We start from the raw sequence: 19,696 nt of genomic DNA, 5'->3' as shown, positions 1-19,696 counted from the left end.
CAGGCTGCGCAGCTATCCCAGAAGCCAGAACAGCAGGAGGGATTGCTGCTTTCACTGTGCTGCAATCCCTCTTGCTGTTCTGGCTTCTGAAATTCAGAATATTTTTCTTCTTCTTTTCCTCCTCCAAAAACTAGGTGCGTCTTGTGGTCTGGTGCGTTTTATAGAGCGAAAAATATGGTACATTTTTTTAAAGATTTGCCTTGAGGGAGTCTTTAAAGACTCTCTCCAAATAGTACTGACCAAGTAGCCTATAATCATGTAGGTGAGAAAACAAATGTATAAGCTTTAGGGTACTTTAGGTATAAGTTTTCAGTTGAGGTGATCACACTTTGTGATTTGGTATAAGGCACAATATTGTAACATCATAAAATCCACAATCCTTCCCCCCTCTTTTTTAAAAAAATGCCCCCTTTTCTTTAGCAATATGCTTGAGAACATGTGGGTGGTATCAGGTGAACCTTTATGAATCCAGAGCAGGATATCCAGGAAGTGGCCCTCACCACTCTACCTGGTTCGCTGTTCATTCTCTCCGGGATAGCAGAAATGGAATTACAGAAAAGAAAAAGAAAAACAAAAATGCAAACACCTTGATTAGAAGAATTTATTTAAATCCAATTATTTGCTTTTTCCTGATAAAGAATTTGAATACAGGTCAGTGCTAGGTACATACAATTCTGTTTTCCATGGGCAACATTGCAGATGCCATCTGAAGACATGTGAGGATGGTGCAGTTCTGATCAAAGCGCCAGAAAAGGCAACAATGAAAACATCACCCAGCAAACTGAATCTGAACAAATGATGCAATCACGAAGTCACCAGACAAGGTTAATCAAGATAAACAGGGAGGAGGAGAAGTAGAACTGTTTTGGCACTTAGGAGAGGGATCCTGAAGCTAGCAAGAGACGTTTTCTCTACCATTGGCACTGCTGGGGAAGGAAAAAGCACAATGAAAATAAAAACAGAACAGCAAAGGAACATGGCCAGTCTGTTCAAGCAAAGACAACGACAAGAGAATATTCTGTTGGGCTGGTAGCAACTGTATAAAGGAATTATAACCACACAACTAAAACAATTACTTTGAAAGAAACGTTCAAATTAGCAGAGTCCTGCCTGCAGTCTTACAACCTGTTTGTCTGGCTTTGATCCAGGCAAGTAAGAATTTTGCAACAGATTTTGTATCATGGGCTTATAGTACATAATATCCCTCAATCAAGATGAAGCCAGAACATTATAGAAATGCGGAATTTCAAGCAAGGCAGAAAAAAAAAACAAGACATAATTCAAGACCCATTTAGACACAGTAAAGGAACCTGCATATACTGCTTTTCCCTATACTGCTTTTAGGGATGAGGGAGTAATTGATCTGGTTTCTTGTTTTGTTTTTTGGAATGGTCCAACCCAACTTGACACACCTGAACTTGCGGGTGGATTGGAATGCCCGCTCAGATTATGCACTTCTCCAGATTTTGCAATGCATTTTCTGTGCACAAAAGTACATAATTTATGTAAAAGATGTGTACAAACTGAATATTTTACAGATGAAGAGCACTGAACAATGTGCACTTAATGTAAAAAGGGCAGGCAAAATGTGTACAATGGGACAGAATGAGTCTGAACAGATGGGCTAGACCAATAATTGAGTGCCAATGAGACCTAATCAGAATGGAAATAGTTGCTCAGCCAATCCCTAACTCCATGATGGCCTATGAGGATTTTCAAGATCCCAATTACTGGCACCAATGAGAGCTTTGTGCCTAAGGCTAACTGCTGTCTGGGTGGGATAATTTCTTCGAGATCACAGCTGATATGCTGCAATCCCTCTGAAAATCTACCTCCTGTGTTTAGTACTGGGTGGGCCTTTTGAGTTCCCATCTAAGTGGCTATAAGTTTCAAGGGCAAGGGGTCTGGTGTACAATCTTTCCATCTGTGCAATTTTAATAAATGATATTTATTTTCAGCAGTCTAATAATAAAAGTGGAACATATGATTACAATAGTCTAAAAAGCCTTTTTTCCCTGAAATCAATATGGCTAAATTAAAATGTTTTAAAAATTAAACTATTCTCAATCAAATGGTGGTAAACCGAACAATTCTGGTTTGAAATCAGCCATCGACTTGAGTACTAGAGTTGCTTCTTTCGTAAGATCTTTGTTCAGGTTTTCATCTGGAATCATCACCACTTGCATTCCCGCTGTCAGTGATGCCTTGACTCCATTGGGGGCATCTTCAAAGACAAGACACTGAGAAGTAGAAAGAAAACAGAGTACCATAATCAGAAAATTGATTCTGCGTATAGCCAGCAAATGAAATTATTTGGCTTTAATTCCTATGTCATATACACAATTTTTTTACAGTCTTCAGGGAATACTTTACTTAGAAGATACCAGTAGTTTAAGAATGCATTTTTAAACATATGCATATACACCAAAAGAGACTTCTTCACACAAGTGCATAGTTAACCTATGGAATTGCCTGTTGAATTGTGGAACTGTGGCTTTTTGATCAATATACCGCAATGTCACACTTAATTTCATTAACGTTTAGTGGCCGTAGTATGACACAAAAGCGGACATCATTCAAAAAGTCACCACTTTTTTGTGTGCTTCTTCTTTCCCCATGATTCACCCATGGAAAGAACTATATGCCAAGATACTGCCCCCAATTTCATCCTGCAATTTTCCTTCTTAAACGGGTTGCAAGCAGATTCCTTTGGGAAGCAATTAACATGGAAATGAGCACTAAACTTTCCAGATTTCCAAAAATGGAAATTATCCGCTAAGGAAACATTGGGAAAATGGGTGTCTGAATGCAGTCACAATGATGGCCATCAACTTGGATGGCTTTAAAAGAGGATTGGACAAAATCACGGAGCATAAAGCTATCATTAGCTACTAGCCATGATGGCTATGCTTTGCCTTCATGGTCAGAGGCAGCATGTTTCTAAATATCAGTGGCTGAAAAATGTAGGAGGGGATAGTGATGTTGTGCTTAGGTCCTGCTTATAGATATCTCAAAGGCATGTGGCTGGTCATGGTTAGAACAGGATGCAGGACTAGATGGGCCATTGGCCCGATCCAACAGGCTCTCCTTCTGTTTTCAGCTGCAGGCAATGATCCAGAAGAAGCAGGGAAAGGCAGCGAGTAAAGTCCTTCAGACTCATTTGGGTGAACAACTTCCTTCAAAGCTCATTAATGTGCCAGCTCCTACCTGCCAGTTCATCATAGAATCGTAGAGACAGAAGGACCGTAAAGGTCATCTAGCCCAACCGGCTGCAATATAGGAATCCTGTCCACAGCTATCCCTGGGTGGGCTCAAACCACCAACCTTCTGATTAACAGTCAGAAGCACTGACCCATTTCTCTACAGGCTCTTGTGCCAATTACGTTGCTGACTCTGACTGCAGCCTCCACACTCAATGGTGTTCATGGACAATTATGACAGATTTCACCATAAAAACATTTGATCCAGTAAGACAAGCAGCTATTTCACACAACATTATTGCAGTGCCGTGGCTAGAACTGTGCATTATTGTTGTCATTACAAAACAAAAACATTATAGCCGAAATATTTCTTATTCATTTACTTATGTATTCCTCAGTTCTCAACCAGATACAAATTTTAAGGGGGGGATGATGACATTTTATTTCAGTCATTCTTATTCTTTAATAGGGAACCAATTCTTTATTAAGCAATAAATACACATCAGACCTGTATTGTGAAAATTAAATGAGCTCATTTTGTTACTAAAATATCACTGTTCTGTATCCTCCCCCTTCAGTTAAGTTGTAAATATTAGAGATTTATATCACCATAAGAGAACAGCATCTCTTGGTCTACAGTCTGTCTCAAATGATGTGTTAGGAGTGTAGAAAGAAAAGGTCAGAATAAAACAATTTAAGTGCTAACTCTGAATTTATAAATTGAAAATGCAAAGCAAATATTTCAGTAAAACTTACTACACACTTGTGGTTTTTTAATACAACAGTTTAGCTACCATTGCATACTACAATCTGAAGCAAAAAATTCCATATTAATCTCAATGTGACAAGATTTCAGTGTCTATTTTTCTTCTGATTTCTTGAAAAAAATAATAGAAACCAACAAATGCATTTGGTCAACCATCTTGTGGAAGGTTTGCATAAGATGTAGAAGTCTATCAGAAACCATTTCTTCATGTGTTGAAATGAATTTTTGTTGGGGGGGCATTGGTTTCAGTTCCCCAATTCTGGTTTTAGTGCTTGCAAGAAAAGAGCACAAAAAGAGAAAGCAAACTGGGGTGGGGGGAGCCATGCACGAGCACTTTGAACATCTATAGTCAGCATCCCTCAGCCTTACCTATTGTGCAGGGCTGCTGAGAAAAATAGGCTAGCTCGAAGTACACTGCTCTGAGCTCCTAGTTGGAAGGCAAGTAATGCATGAGATGATAGATAAATTGATAACCTTGTTCAGAAGGTATCTAAGGAACTCTGGTGGTTCGCCTCACATTGATTTTATAGAACAAATTAATTATGTCAGGTGTTAAATATGTCAGTACATGAAGGTGTAATATATTAAGCAGTAATTAATTTCACTTAAATGAGGAAGTTTCTAAAAGCTTTATAATATTCCCTTAAATACTGAATTCCTTAATAAATTAGTAATCAAACCAACATCTAGAATTCAAGCTTGCCCATTTAGTGGTTTGGTAGGATGTTTGTCTGTATCTGTGCATTGCTAAAAGGGTGTTCTGTTCTCATTGATAACTCTATTTGCCTTTTCCTTTCCGCAGCCTAATGTGGCACAGTCAACAGTACCCTTAAGGATGCAAAATACTGATACATGAAAGTATTTTAGTCCTGGATCAAAATTAAGAAACGCGGCATTTCCCTCACAGACTTTAAATTGACTCCTTTGTGAATAAATGTAAGAAGTGTTTTCCTTGCAGACTGTAAATTGTCCCCATTGTGACTAATTATTCATATAAAAAATTCTTGGAGAAAAGGAAGAGGACATCTGGGACACTGATTAGAATCCATATGTATTCGGGGCAAGCATTCTCCCCAACAGGGAAGCCACACTTCTGAACGGCATTGATAAACGGGTAATAGGATGTCTGAAGGAACAATCATGCCCCCTGCCATTAAAAGATTCCTTATGCTTCTACAAAGCCACGGCACAATGAATCTTCTGTTTTCATGAATGCTGTATCACAGGTGAACCTGCAACAACCTAGCTCCAGTGATTGTGCAGCCTGCTGTAGGGATGCAGCAATCTGTTCATTTGCAGACCATAATAAGGCAGGGCCAGCACTGGACAAAATTCAATTCCTCTGAGTTGGATGCATATCAGAGTCTATCCAGCTAGAATCTGGCCCTTAAGCTTGTGCTCATGTAAACATGTTGGAAGGAAGGAAGGAAGGAAGGAAGGAAGGAAGGAAGGAAGGAAGGAAGGAAGCTTTGCTTCTACCACCCAGGTCTAAAATTTCCAGAGGTTCAAACTAGGAGTAGAATATGCTCAGTAACTGGGAACAGCAGCATACAGTTAAACAAAACTGCAGCTATAAATCTATTTGATTTTAAAGTATAAGGGTGATTCCTGGTAGCGACACTAGGGGAAACAGAATTTTGCAAATCAAAACTGATGAATTTCCATGCAAACTTTGAGGATGACTCAATACTGACTTGTCTCTGAGTTTGGCTGGCAATACAAATCTGAGCACATGTCGAAAATACAAGGACATGGCTTTAAGTAATGAAACATACCAAGGAGATGGCTAATCAGAGAAGCACAAAGGAATTTAGAAGCATGCACTCCAAACAGCCAAAGATACTGAATAGAGAATAAAGAGGATTTTAGTTCACCATCTTTGGAAATAATACTTTATCCTCCAGTTGGTGAGGTTACCATCAGTGGTGAAGCTGCATGGTCCGGCGCAGTGGGGGGTGCGTGGCGCATGTCCGGGGGGGCAGCTGCGATGTTACCCCCCTCCCCAATGGTGCTGGTTACCATATGGTGGCTATGTCTACTTAATCAAGTCATAGTATGGCAGAGTTTCACTTAAAAGGTGCATGAATTTCTGACCCAGCCATGACCATAAAATATATATCTCCCATATTGCTCAAACATGGTTTTAGCCCAACATCTAGAAACTACAACTGGAGCTGCTGAGGGGGAATGAGAGAGGCATAAAAGAAATGAAGTTTGAAGGATATAGATGGAGATGTCCTCATGCTATTTACAACCACTTCATTCAATGCCCAATCTTTTTACATGGACTTATCAAGGTTCAGTCTTGCTAAGGTGTTCCCCAGGAACTCTCAAGTATCTAAGCCAGTCTTCCGCAGCCTGGTACCTTTGAGATTTGAATTTCAGCTCCCTTCAGCCACCGGCCAATGTGTCCAATAGTCAGGGATGGTGGAGCCCCTTCCCACAGGAGACAATGATGGCCACCAACTTGGATGGCTTTAAAAGAGGACTGGGAAAATTCATGGAGGAATAGGCTATCAATGGATACTAGCGGTGAGGACTATGTTCTGCCTCTGAATACCAGTTATCGAAAATGCTCTTGTGCTTGCAGGTTTCCTACAAGCATCTGGTTGGCCACTGTGAAAACAGGATGTTTTTGGACTAGATGGGTCACTGGCCTGATCCAGCAGGTTCTTCTTATGCTCTTAGGATGGAAGTTGAAGTCCAAAACATCTGGAAGACATCATGTTGCAGAAGGGTGCTCTAGGTGCTCTTGCTATTAGTCTCAGTTGACAAAACTCTCAGGAAATTATTTAATGTCACCTGTTTCTAAGCAGAACCCAAGACCATCACATCTCTTCTCCAGGCATTTCCTGTTCCCTGCCATAACTTGGCACTCTCGGACAAGTGCTTCTTTTGCTCATGCTCAGATTACAATACGAGAAACAGAAGAAAAAGGCCAGACCCATACCAACACATTTCTTAATCATCAGGTTTCAAAAGTATGCATCTAAATGGATATAAATGCTATAGAGTCGTAGAGTTATATAATTGTAGGGCTGGAATGAACCACAAGGGTCAACTAGTCCAACACTCTGCAATTCAATAAACTTTTTTTTTCCAGCATAGGGCTGGAACCCAAAACCCAGAGATTAAGAGTAATCAGAGATTAAGGCTCATTCTCTACTGACTGAGCTATCCCCACAGCAGTTATCAGCCCAAAAACTGCACACAGCACATTTATTTGTACCTTATCCATCTAGGGCCTGGCCTCTTGTGTCCATCAATATATCAGCGAACAACAATGAAATGAAATTGATTTCTAAAGAAGTCTTTTTAAAAAATACACCTGAGACACAATACCTTACAATCTGCTAATATGAATTCTTTTCAACTTCTTAACTTCTCCCTTCACAAAGCATCTTTTCATTTTCACTAAATTCTCTTTCTTAGTTTTCATTTTAAGTTGAAGATTAAAGACATTTTCACAAGAGATACTAAGAATGCTTTTAAAATATCTCAAGTTAGCCACTGGCAAATATTAATTTTAAAATATTAACATACATTCTGGGTAATGTAGGGTTTTAATTTGAATTACAAATGCCAACCCTCCCTACCAACACCCCTGGAAATAACGGAAGAATTCCTTGTGATAATGCCTTAATATTCTTTCAGTCAGAGACTACTGACTGTTGGTATTGCCAGTAATAAGAACCCAACAACATTGCTAGGCTCTGAACAGCTGCTGTAAAATTCTGGAAGAGCTTTCCTGTCTGTGGGCTTTGTGAACAATCTAGCTAGTCTGAGACATAAATCCACACTCTTCCATTTCCCACTGCATTCAGAAAGCAGAAAAGGGAACAACTCTGACATACTTGGCCTTTAGATCCTTCTGCGTTGCACAAAACACCATTATCAAGGCTGTTCAGAAACTTTTCTTTAATCCACACAGTATAAATAAATATACTTCAGTACGTCCCCTTGAAAGATCTAATTGACTTCCATGATGTCATTAAGCTTATTGTATGAAAAACGACAATGACTGTGGAATGCAATATGCATAATGGAAAAGCTTAACTAATTCTTTGGAACCGGAGGCAATTAAAACACTTAATTACCAATAAGCTGGGAAAATGACCCATAATTATGGTGGCTTTAATGCTGCAACAAATAAATGTACCTAATCTTCCTTCAGTTTTTATTGGTACTGACACCTATTGTCAACATCCCAGCAGTATTTTGAATCAAATGATGGGAGTCTTGCAGAGATCACTAAAAAAAATGGACTCACAGTGATGACCAACTGCCCTTTCCCCCTCCCTATTAATATATTAAATCCAAGGATATGAGAATACTCCAGCAGTTATTAAGAGTGCAAGCTGGAATGCCACTTTGCCCCTCAAAAAGACTGATATACTTATATTTTGTTTGTTGTTGTTTTCTTTCTCTGTACCTGAATCCAACATGACTCCTTTGTCTATTGTAAGAATAACAGTTGGGTCTAATAACATTTTTTCTTATAACAACAAAGCACAGAGCCAAGACAGTTAAGCATCATTATCAAATATGTCCCCACATAGGTTCTTTGCTCCAACTGAGGCTTCTGTCACTGGAATGGAGAGGGACACAAGTTCTGCCAATTCTCCCTGCTGCCACTGCAGCACCTCCAATGCTTCCTGGAACAGATTTTGAGGAGACAGAAGGTGTGCTGAGCAGCTAATTCCATCCCTGACACTTTGTCATAGATTTGTCCTGTCCTGTTGTGTGCCACAACATTCAATCTACACAAAAGTTAGGCTTTTCAGGTTTGACTCTGAACTGTATCCTGCCTGCTAGACTTCAGACTTGGTTACTTGAATTGACTCTGAACCTTGTTCCCTGACCTTTTGACTTTGGATCAAACCTCAGATTTTGAACTTTGGACTTAGCATACCGACTTGCTGCCAGGTAGGCCAGGGGTTCAGGACGGAGTGCTATAAGTATGTATGCAGCCGCATATATTTTTCTCAGCTAGTCTATATGTTCTGAGTTTTTCTTGTTGATAAAATCTTTCCACCTCCAAAGCAGATTCTATTGCAGTTGAAAATGCAACATCTAGTGGGGCTATAAAACGAGTAAAGCATCTATTGATTAAAGTAGGAGTCCCCAAGCTTTCTGGGGCAGTGAGCACATTTAGAATTTCAAGAAAGTGTTATGGGTGTGGCGTAACACAAAATAGCTGCCAAGTCAAAAAGAGCAGAAGAAAGTCAAGAAAACAAAATGTTGTTTGTGGTTTTTTTCATTAGCAGCAAAAAGTTGCCTACATAAACCACTGCTGCACTGATTCACCCAGCCTTTGCTCAGAATGGAAGGGAGGTGGTTGTCTGATTTTGCATCCAATGAAATGAGAGCATGTTTAAAGAGGTTTGAGACATGTAGTTACAGATAGGTAGCCGTGTTGGTCTGCCATAGTCAAAACAAAACAAATTCCTTCCAGTAGCACCTTAAAGACCAACTAAGTCAGTTCTTGGTATGAGCTTTCGTGTGCATGCACACTTCTTCAGATACACTGAAACAGAAGTTTCCAGACCCTTCTATATAGTGAGAAGGTGGGGAGGGGTATTACTCAGAAGGGTGGTGGGAATGGGTGATTGGCAGATAGCTGTGATGAGCCTGTTGACGACTCTTAACGACCGCAATAGGTCTTACAGGAAAAAGCAAGGGGTGAAAAGGTGCAAAATGGCTTTGTCATGTATAATGAGATAAGAATCCAAGGTCCAAACAGGCCAGACCTTACGCCAAAGAATAAACGGACATAAATCGGACATCAGGAATCACAAGACAGAGAAACCAGTAGGAGAATCACAAGACAGAGAAACCAGTAGGAGAACATTTCAATCTCCCAGGACATTCTATACAAGATCTCAAAGTAGCTGTTTTACTACAAAGGAATTTCAGAAATAGACTGGAAAGAGAAGCTGCTGAATTACAACTTATCACCAAACTCAAAACCATGGAGAAACCTGGTCTGAACAAAGTCTGAGCCTGTGCAAACCTGGTCTGAACAAAGTCTGAGCCTGTGCAAATGGGACCTCAGCAGGAGCAAACAGTCTCTCATGCACTGTGAATTCTGAGATGATATTTACTGAAAACTTTCACAAGAAATACTGGTGGCACACTGGCACTCACAGGTGACAAGTGGCAAAACCCCACACCAGTTTTTAAAACATGGAATTTGATTTTGAAATAGAACTAAAATAATGACAACAAAAATAAAAGAAGAAAAATATGTGACAGTACAATAGGGCTACTGATTAAGCAAGAATGTAAACCCACTGATTACAGATCTTAGTATAACATTACAGTGGACCCTCCAGATACAAACTTAATTCATTCCAGGGGTCCTTATGTACCCTGAAAAGTCTGCAACATGAGGCGCTGCTTCTGCGCATGTGCGATAGGGCGCTTCTACGCATGGGGCGAAACCTGGAAGTATACACTTCCGGGTGTGCCATGTTCGCAACCTGAAAGTTAAGTTACCTGAAGGTAACATAACCCGAGGGTCCACTGTAATAAAGTTGTGGGACAATTAGAGTAAAATCCTAAAGAGAATCAGTGACCATTGACAGAGTTTGAATGTATATATTACGCAGCTAAAGCATACTCAGAAATAGGTATTTAATTTAGTAGCTATGTACCTCCCATTTTACAACTGCAGGAGGATATAAGGAAGGAAAAATGACTAGTGAAACCTAGCAAGGGTAGTTCCTCCCCACAGCAATTTATAAACACTATTTTCCTTTAAAAAAATATTTTGCTAGGCTGTATAATAACTCTTTCCAGCATTGGGATGCATGGGATGTCTGTACAGAAAACAAAATGAGAAAAAGTTGGTGTCTAGTTTATTGGGACATTCATAAATGGCTTAAGAGACTCTTAAACAGAACAATCTTACTTTCTTAGTAATCTTATTTTCTTAGTAATCTGACTCTTAATTTTATTTTAGTGCTTTCTATGCAAGTTATTCATATCTAGCATCAAGAACAATCTTAGTGCTGTCCTTCACTGTGGAGGGAAAGAATACTGCAATAGTTTAACTGGATTTCATCTAGCCCCGCTTGAGTGCTACAATTAACAGCTATTATTTTTCATAATTTGAAAAAAGCAATAGGAGATGCCTAGAAATGTAAATGTAAAGCCAGGGAATGGGTGGGGAAAATGGTTTTGGTATACAGAATACAATATGATTGCATCTTATGCAAGGGAATGGTGCATATATGCCAAAACACATATACTCGAAGTGCCCCTTGGAACTGCCCCCATGTGAGCATCCTTATTTTCTGGAGCTGGAATACCAAGCAGGCTCGGGGATGTCTCACAAGACCTCACAGGGTCATCTGAGTTCCCACAGAATCTCACAAGAGCATTCCAGAGCCTGTACTCTGATCAGGACTTGCTTTGTAAGTAAGGAGGAAAACTTGGACGCTCTTTCTGTGCTGGGAAAACCCAGCCCCAAAAGAGCTTGTAAGCTCCCCACCTTGCAAGCATTTAATTTGCCAATTTCAACCAGCTGGCTTTAACTGCACAAGGTTGAAATCATGCAAGTTAATTGTGCCGAAGATGCAATTGTACTATATACTGCAATAATTGTGGGATCGTGGATCTATAGAAATCAGGCTTATTGGCTCAAAAAGTGAAAAATGTATTTTTACATTTTATTATTACTACTACTCTTGATATCATAAATTAGGTACAGAGCATACAGCTTTTTTCAATAAGCCTAGTAGCTACTTTCTATAGAGCTACACTGCTGATATATATTAAGCTCAATAACATGGTTTGATGGCTATGAAAGCTAAGATTGTTCTTGATACTGGATATGAATAGCTTTTGTCTAGAAAGCATTAAAATAAATTAAGAGTGAGATTACTAAGGAAGTAAGATTGTTCTGCTTCAAGTCTTTAAAGCCATTTATGAATGGCCCAATAAACACTGAGAAGGTATAGTAGACATTCCATTAAGCTTTCGATAAGAGTGCAGACACAATGAACATCTCTATGCAGCTATGACAATAATTTGGAAGTACTGCATCAAAGCAATTTTGCAGTGGGGAAAATTCTTCCAGCTGATTCATATCTGAAAATTGGTCTTAAACCTGAAGAAGTTTTAAAGACACTTTGGAAAAAGATGAATTTAAGCACTGGCACAAGCAGTGGGAATAAATTTTAAAAAGTTGCTAGCTTCTTTCATTAAGTTTATACCATCTGTGATAATGGAAACAAACAAAAAAGCCGCACCCAGACACATTTGTTCTTGTTGCTGCTGCTATAATAATAATAATAATCTGTTTCCATCCTTGTTCAAAACAGCATCAAATAGTGTAATCTTTTAGCATAAAAAGTTATCCCTTATGAATTTTTAACACTGTCCAAAGAGAATAAAATTAGCATTTAGCTGCCTACTGACAAAGCACCTGGTGCCATTCACAGATAAACTCCACAATCTGCCTTGCAGTTCATGGATTAAAAGGTAAAAATTGTACATTTCATACATCACCAATATAAATTTGTTATACTGATACGAAGTCCTAAGGATATGTTGACAGGGACACAACATAAAAAATACAGCTTGTTCACCAACCATGATAGCACACTGATAGTACGGTATGTATCATTTTCTATTAATCACTGAAGTACTTTACAAAAGAGCTGTATAAATAGTGAAGTGTGGGGAATTGGTGAATTCTACTAGTGCACCTGCAATTCTACAAAGAGCCATGTATACCACCTTGAGCCCCGTGAGGTGGGCTGCTACAATCTAGTCATCAAAGCACTTTTTGGATCTTCTGCTGGGTCCAACTCCAGAGAAGTAAAAGGGGAAGGGTCGAAATGCATTTTTTACCTTTTAAATCAAGGATTCCATTAAGACAGAAATAATCAGCTGCCTAGATCCTGTAACTAAGAGTACATCAACAAGGCAAGGCATCACAGTATGACTTCATATGGGCGCACAGTTGTAGAACACCCAGTATATGCGTTGTGGATACACCACCATTTGTGGGTCTAGCTATTGATCATCTCCCCTCAAATAGTTTGTGGATACCAGCCATTACACCAAAGTCACAATCTTCCTGCAGAAAATTATTCAGTGCCCTTTCCTTATCACATATTCACTGTGAAAACCATTTTTTAATGCCAGTGCTCTGTAACCTATGGGCAATTAAATGACTAGTTAAAACCATAAGCTCCCACACACATACAGACTATATTTGATATTTGGTGAGGAGATAGTTCAGAGCACTCCTACCTAAAATAGAATCAGGAGTTTGAAGTTTAATATTCTCCTTAATTTTTTTTTTTTTTTAAAAAGAAGACGACTTTGGAAACAGCAATTTCAAAATGAGCCTATACAATCTCTTTCAATCTAGAGCTGTGCAAGTTTGTTCCTTAAACTGCTTGCAATGTTTTGCTATTCAAAAGGTACAGACATGTGCCTGGGTATCTTTTCATTCCTCAAGAGCAACTACAAAAATGCTTGGCCCAGTTCCATTTGGTCAAATTTCAACCTAAAAGATGCAACACATGATTTTGCAGCTGGAGGCTATGTAATCCTAGACATATGACAATAGATTAAAATGCTATTTGAGTGAGCTTTGGGTTACTGTTAAGATAGTTTTGAGATCATTTAAAAATAAAGAGCTGTGTGCTGCCAAGATGTGCAAAAATAGTTATTTGTACATTATTTAAGAAGATACAAAATGGAAATTCGATGTGCACAGTTTTAGTAATGTCATGATAAACCTTTTGTATTATTCAAGTTCTGCTTTTGATGTACAGAATATCTAGAAAAAAGGGAGAATGTGTTTGAGTGACCCACTTAACAGCAGTCTTATTGAAGTACTAACGAATAAATGAATTTTAAATAGCTACAATATTTGCAATTTGGGGCTCCTGCTGTGTAAAGCGTCTGAAGAATTAGGTTTTAAAAGAACAAAAATGCTGCTTATTTTGGTTCCCCAAAGGGTGTGTCTCTCTGTTTGTGTGTATATATATGTTTGTGTGTGTTTGTTTCTGAACTTTCTCCCTGCCCAAGAGGAGTCTGTAAACCCACATACAGTGGTACCTCAGGTTACATACGCTTCAGGTTACCTCGGGTTAAGAACTTTGCTTCAGGATGAGAACAGAAATTGTGCGGTGGCGGCACAGCTGCAGCAGGAAGCCCCATTAGCTAAAGCGGTGCTTCAGGTTAAGAACAGTTTCAGGTTAAGAATGGACTTCTGGAACGAATTAAGTACGTAACCAGAGGTACCACTGTAAAGCAAAATGTGTGTTCCTGAACATTCTAAAAAGGGATTGACTATTAGGAAGGAAGGAATAGCAAGAGCAACCCAAATAGAGCTTCATATTCAGATGGGCAGAACCAATCTCTTGAGTTTGTGGGAACAATCCTATAGACTTTGGAGGTGGAAGCCAATTTCCACAGAACTGCCAAGGGACCTGTCAGATTCCAAGAGCATCTATAAAGAAGCTGCGTGCTCCACTAAAATAACCCCAAAGTGGAAGGTTGAACAAGGGGGTGAGTGGAGTCCTTGAGTCAACTTAGAAGGTATAGGCTTCACCTTAAAGGCTTAAAGTTTGAAGAACAGTAAGCTGTGGAAACCTTCAGCTGGCTACAGGACTTCAACCTGTTTCTTTCGTATACTCTGTTAAGTTATTGCTGAAATCTATGTGACTGTCAGGGGATATTTTCTATACCATGTCCGTAGCTGTCATGTATGTATAAAATGTAGCCTGGCTGAATCAGGACATTTTTGTTGTGCATTTGGGGCTCCATAGATTGCACAGAACCATTGTTGTGGCACTGCCCTTTTGACCATCCACTCGAGCTGCTGCGCTCTCTTATCTCCAGGAATACAGCCAATCCTTTCAGCCAGTAATTCAACTCCAATATATCAAAATGCACACCTCAATAGTAAAAAATGAGGAATTCCTATAATCAACTCATAATGTGTAAACATATAAAGGTAAAACTGTTTCATAACTGCTGGATTACTCTGATATTCAGATGTTTACATAAAGGTGATATTTAGGTAACTGCACACAGGCACATTGTTCTTTTGATGTCTATATTGAGTTACTGCCACTATACAATAGGAAAACTCCATGAAAACAAACTAAGCAGTAGCGCAGATGCAAGGTTAAGGTGAGCATCATTTGAAGAAAACAAGTCAGCAGCACAGAAATAGAAATCTTTACATTTGCATGTCTTGAATGCCCTTCAGTGAGCTCTTAATTAGAATACTCGGCAACATTCGCTGTTGCATAAACACTACTCCATTTTGAGGGGAAAATAAGCAGCTTTTTTTTGGTACAGAGGAATTCACAGAATGTATTTTTACAAAGGTGTAGGGAGGGAGAAGAAATGATAACTTTATTGTGTCTATCTGGGATGTAATCAAGTGAAAGGATGTATTTCTTGAGTGGCAGTTGGATAGAAATGATGTGATTCTAAAGTAACGAGGTCATATTACAAACGAGGTTATCCCAATTCTTCCAGATGGTTGGCATGTATTGCTTAGAAGACAGCACTCTCAAATTTATTTGAGACATTGCGTGTGAGGAGACCCTGCAATATTGCTATGACTTTTTGGGTCAACATTTAATTATGCCAGTAGCTTTCCAAACTGTGTTTCAGGAAACAAAGGGGTTTCTCAGGAGCATATGGGGCAGATATGTTTATCTGAAAGGTGCCTTGCTATTGCTCTTTCCTTGGAGTTCACATCTGCAGGGCAGTGTTTATGACCAGTTCATGAAGAACTACAATGAGGTCCAATGGTAATGGGTACACCCTAAATGAATTGAAAAGGGGATAAGAATATAGCTCAGTGGTAGATACAACAGCAGGAACCAGTCATAGCTACTCTTATCCCTTCCCAAAGCTACATTTCCCAGAGTCTTCTGGAAAGGGGACTTGATTGTTAAACCACTCTGACAATTGTTACTCTGTGAGGGGAATAGGGATATCCTAACAACCCTCAGCTCTCTTGATAACCTACCAGTTCCCAGGATTCTTTGGGAGAAGCCTTAACTGTTTAAAGTGGTACGGTGCTGCTTTAAATGAGTGCAGATGAAAAGCTACTTTTAAAACTGAGGAAAGATTTGAAGGCCAGTTTGTGATGACTGTGTGGAAGGCCTGAAGAAGAATTAACAAATCTCCCTGGGCTCAAGATCATGGCATTTGTTCCACTTACAAAGATACTGGAAAACGTATGTCACAACCCAGGGACCCTGAAGTGAGGAACTGAAAACTCTGATCAAGACAAGGTTCAGGCTGCTAGCATGGGTGGATGGGGGAACTGTCTTGTCTGCAGGGCTCTCCCTGCCAGATAACACAGCTGATGCAGTACTTCAGTCTCCCTGGCCTTAAGAAGGGAAAGAATACAGAAGAAGTCAAAGGCTCCTTAACAAACCAACCAAGCTTCTCAAAGGAAACAGAACCTTCCACATTCCAGGTCTTGTCTGCACAGAGAAAACATATCCTGTAGCTACCTTAGCATGGCCCTTTGGAACTGTCCAAGGTACTGTTCCTTTTTGGTCTCTTGCTTCACCAGAATTTTGAGCAGAACATTGACAGCTTTCCCAGAAAATCTCAAGCTTTCACAAGAAACATCTCCCATTGTTCAGTGTGTGTGTGTGTGTGTGTGTGTGTGTTCAGAAGTCTGCATTTTGGGTAAGCCCCCTCCATGATCAACCTCTTATTCTCTCTCTCCCCCGCCCTTTCCGGTTTTTGGTGGAGGAAACTTTCAGAAAAAGACAGACTGTACACAGTACAAAACACGACTTGATTTAAAATAATTTGCACATTTTCCTCTGATAATTAACATTTTATGAGAACTTCCCCCTCCCCTCGGTTTCTATTATTTTAATTTCCAAATTCACTTACAGAATTTGCAAGACTGTTAGCACCTTCGAACGCGATGGCTTAGAGGCAGTACCACTGGTTTAGGTGAATAAATTTTCGATGTTTGCATGGTGACAACTGCTTCATACATTCTGCTTGCTTTGTGGGAACTAATTCAACGACAGTGTAACATTCTTAAAATATGAAGCATTCACAGAACTGGCACATATAAAAACTGCCATAGATGAATCCTTCTAATGCCTGCAGGAAATTAGATTCGAACAAATACATGCTGATATTAGTATGAGATTTATAAACAAATGTTGTTCTCCATCATTCACATCTTGCTCTTCAGAAAATGCTTACTGCTAAGTATATCAGCTCTTATGCTTGACACACCAAGCCTGCAGACATAATTAGAATATATTACACAGAAAGAAATATTGTTTAAGAAGTACATAAAGTTGTGTGCATACAGAAAGTTATATCCCTCTAAAATTTTATTTTCTCATCCTTGAAACAGATGCATCAAAATGCCTTTCTATAACTACACCAAGCTATGGCATTTCATTATTTATTTATTTTTAGATACGATTTTATTGTGCATGAGGAAAGTGGCCTTGAAGAACCAGGAGCCTGGATCTAAATTTGCAGCAAGGAAGTCATGGGATTTCCTGCAGATATATTGACTGACCTTCACATATTTCTCCATTCATTCTTATATCATTTTAATGTCATGGTGCTAAAAAGCAGTGTAATTTTCATTAGTTTCCTCCTCTAACATTTAGACGACAATTTTGTTCAGTCTTCAATGTTTTGGGTTTTCTTATTACGAAGTCTATTTATTGACCTTCCCAGCTGCTTGTCTCAAAAGAGATTTGCTTCCTTGCAGGGGATTATTAAATTCTTATTCTCTTTTATAGGTGCATTTATTTTATGCTGCCTTTACGGCCAGTTTGAAGTCAGTGAGCCATTAACAGAGGGCACAAAGTGCATTTCTTTCAGGATCAAGGACACAAGTTTCCTTAAACATTTACAAGGGCAAGCTACCGAAAGGGACAAAATAAATAGGAGATAAAAGGTCTTGACTCTTAAAGCAATGGGTGTCATGCCATTTGTTGAGGTGAAATGGAAGCATTCAGAGACATGCGAATATCAGGTACTGGAAACAAACTATGGGGAAGAACTGTTGTCATGCCACTCTTCTTGAAGGCATCTTGCTTGTCACTGTCAAAAAGAGGACCTGATGGATCCTTCTTGAGAAGAGGTGAATGTTTGCTCATCTCCAAAGAACAGGTTCAGCTGTGCTTTGAGTTGAAAAGCTACCCCCAGAAGCATCTTACCCAAGCAAGGGAAGTTAGCAATCCATAAACAAGAAAAATGAAAGAAAGATACTTGCCACCTGCCATAAGCAGAGCTGAATCTAGCAGTCATGTATACTCCCAACCAAGAACACTTCTGTCTTGTTTGGACTGAGTATCAGTTTATTAAGTCACATGATTCAGTTCATTAGTGACTCCAGGTACCTGTTCACAACACCCACAGCTTCATGTAAATTAGATGGAAAAGCGAAGTAGAGTTTATCAGTGTGGAAATGGTACCTCAGTTAAAATCCCTAGGAAGACGCCATCTCTGGTTTCATGTAGATGCTAAACAGGATTATGATAGAAGTCAATCTTGTGACACCCAAAATCTTGTGGGAGAAGACCAGTAGAACTCCTATAGGAATATTCCTGTAGGCTGGAATGGAAGTGAAGTGCAGTGGCCCCAGCTTCTATCTTAATCTAGAAGCATAGCTTTTCACTTTTTTTTAAGGGAAATTCCCTTATTCTGAATAGGATTCCTTGCAAGAAAAGGGAAAAGTTGACAGCTATGTCCAGAAGATACTAGAATTGTGTTGAAAACTACCCAGACAGATACAAAATCAACATAGACATATTCTCATTGTCATTCTTCAGGACGCCCACTCATGGTGGTCAAATATAGATAGGATATTTTCCTGAATATAGGTGGGGAAAAGCTAGCTTAGATAAGGAATGTTTGATGCTTGATGACTAGCATTCACTGAAGTAGCAGCAAAGGCCAGAAAATTCAACAATAAGGAAGATGGTCTGGGTTCAAGAAGGACATATTAAGGAAATGACATGTTGTTGAATATGAGAAGCTGTCCAGCAACAAAGAAAGCATATGATTTCTTTCATTATTTAAAACCCTACTTATCATACAAAGTTTTAACTCAACAATCTTGAATTGCAAGCAGAAAACTGGGCAGGAAATGGTAGAATAAATATTAGAAGTTGCAAGAGAGGCTGTTTTACTAACACTATTTTCTGAAGAGCAAATTAAAACTCAAATATCAGAGTTGACAGGTTCGTGCAAAAGCTGCTGAAACAAACTGTGACGGAAAAATTAACATGACTAGCCTTATTTTTTTAAGCCCTCAAAAACGTGAGGTTGCCAAGGAAATATCCTTACTCCCAATAGCATTATAGGAATAGCTGTGGAAAAGGGGATGAGAAAAAAGAAATTAGGCACGTGATTCCCTGGAACTACAAAAACAGTTCTGAGATCAATGAGGCTTTACATTTCTCATATAGCAATCCCAAAATTAAATAGCCATGTGTTTTGAATCTAAAGGGAGTCTTCAAAAGCAGCAAATATGCAAGTCCCATGTATGAGTCTGGGTAGCAAACTAAATCATGCCCCTTGATATCAAGTAACTGAACAGTGCAAAAGAATTTAAGATGAAAATTCTTAACCAATAATAAAAAAGATAGGAACTTTCAAACACACAAGGGGAGAATATTGAAGCAGGCCTTGATTATCAGTCACTTTAGGTAGACGACTAGGAAGATTTTCCCCAAAAGCTTGA

The 19,696-nt window shown here is 39.2% G+C and overlaps 1 protein-coding gene across 1 annotated transcript in view; it reads right to left on the bottom strand.

Annotated features, from left to right (window-relative positions):
- Nucleotides 1-587: 587 nt before the first annotated feature.
- The window catches only part of PUDP (pseudouridine 5'-phosphatase), a 58,661-nt gene continuing 39,552 nt past the window's right edge, over nt 588-19,696 (bottom strand). The window contains exon 4 of the mRNA XM_081858781.1: nt 588-2,240. Within this exon, the coding sequence (XP_081714907.1) occupies nt 2,064-2,240 (177 nt within the window). The 3' untranslated portion in view covers nt 588-2,063. The remainder of the gene's footprint in view (nt 2,241-19,696) is intronic.

This window comes from Podarcis erhardii, assembly GCF_964252035.2.
Source record: "Podarcis erhardii genome assembly, chromosome: 4".
In the NCBI taxonomy this organism is placed as follows: domain Eukaryota; kingdom Metazoa; phylum Chordata; class Lepidosauria; order Squamata; family Lacertidae; genus Podarcis; species Podarcis erhardii.
The sequence above is the reverse complement of the archived record's forward strand: the minus strand, read 5'-3'. Positions and strand labels throughout refer to the sequence as shown.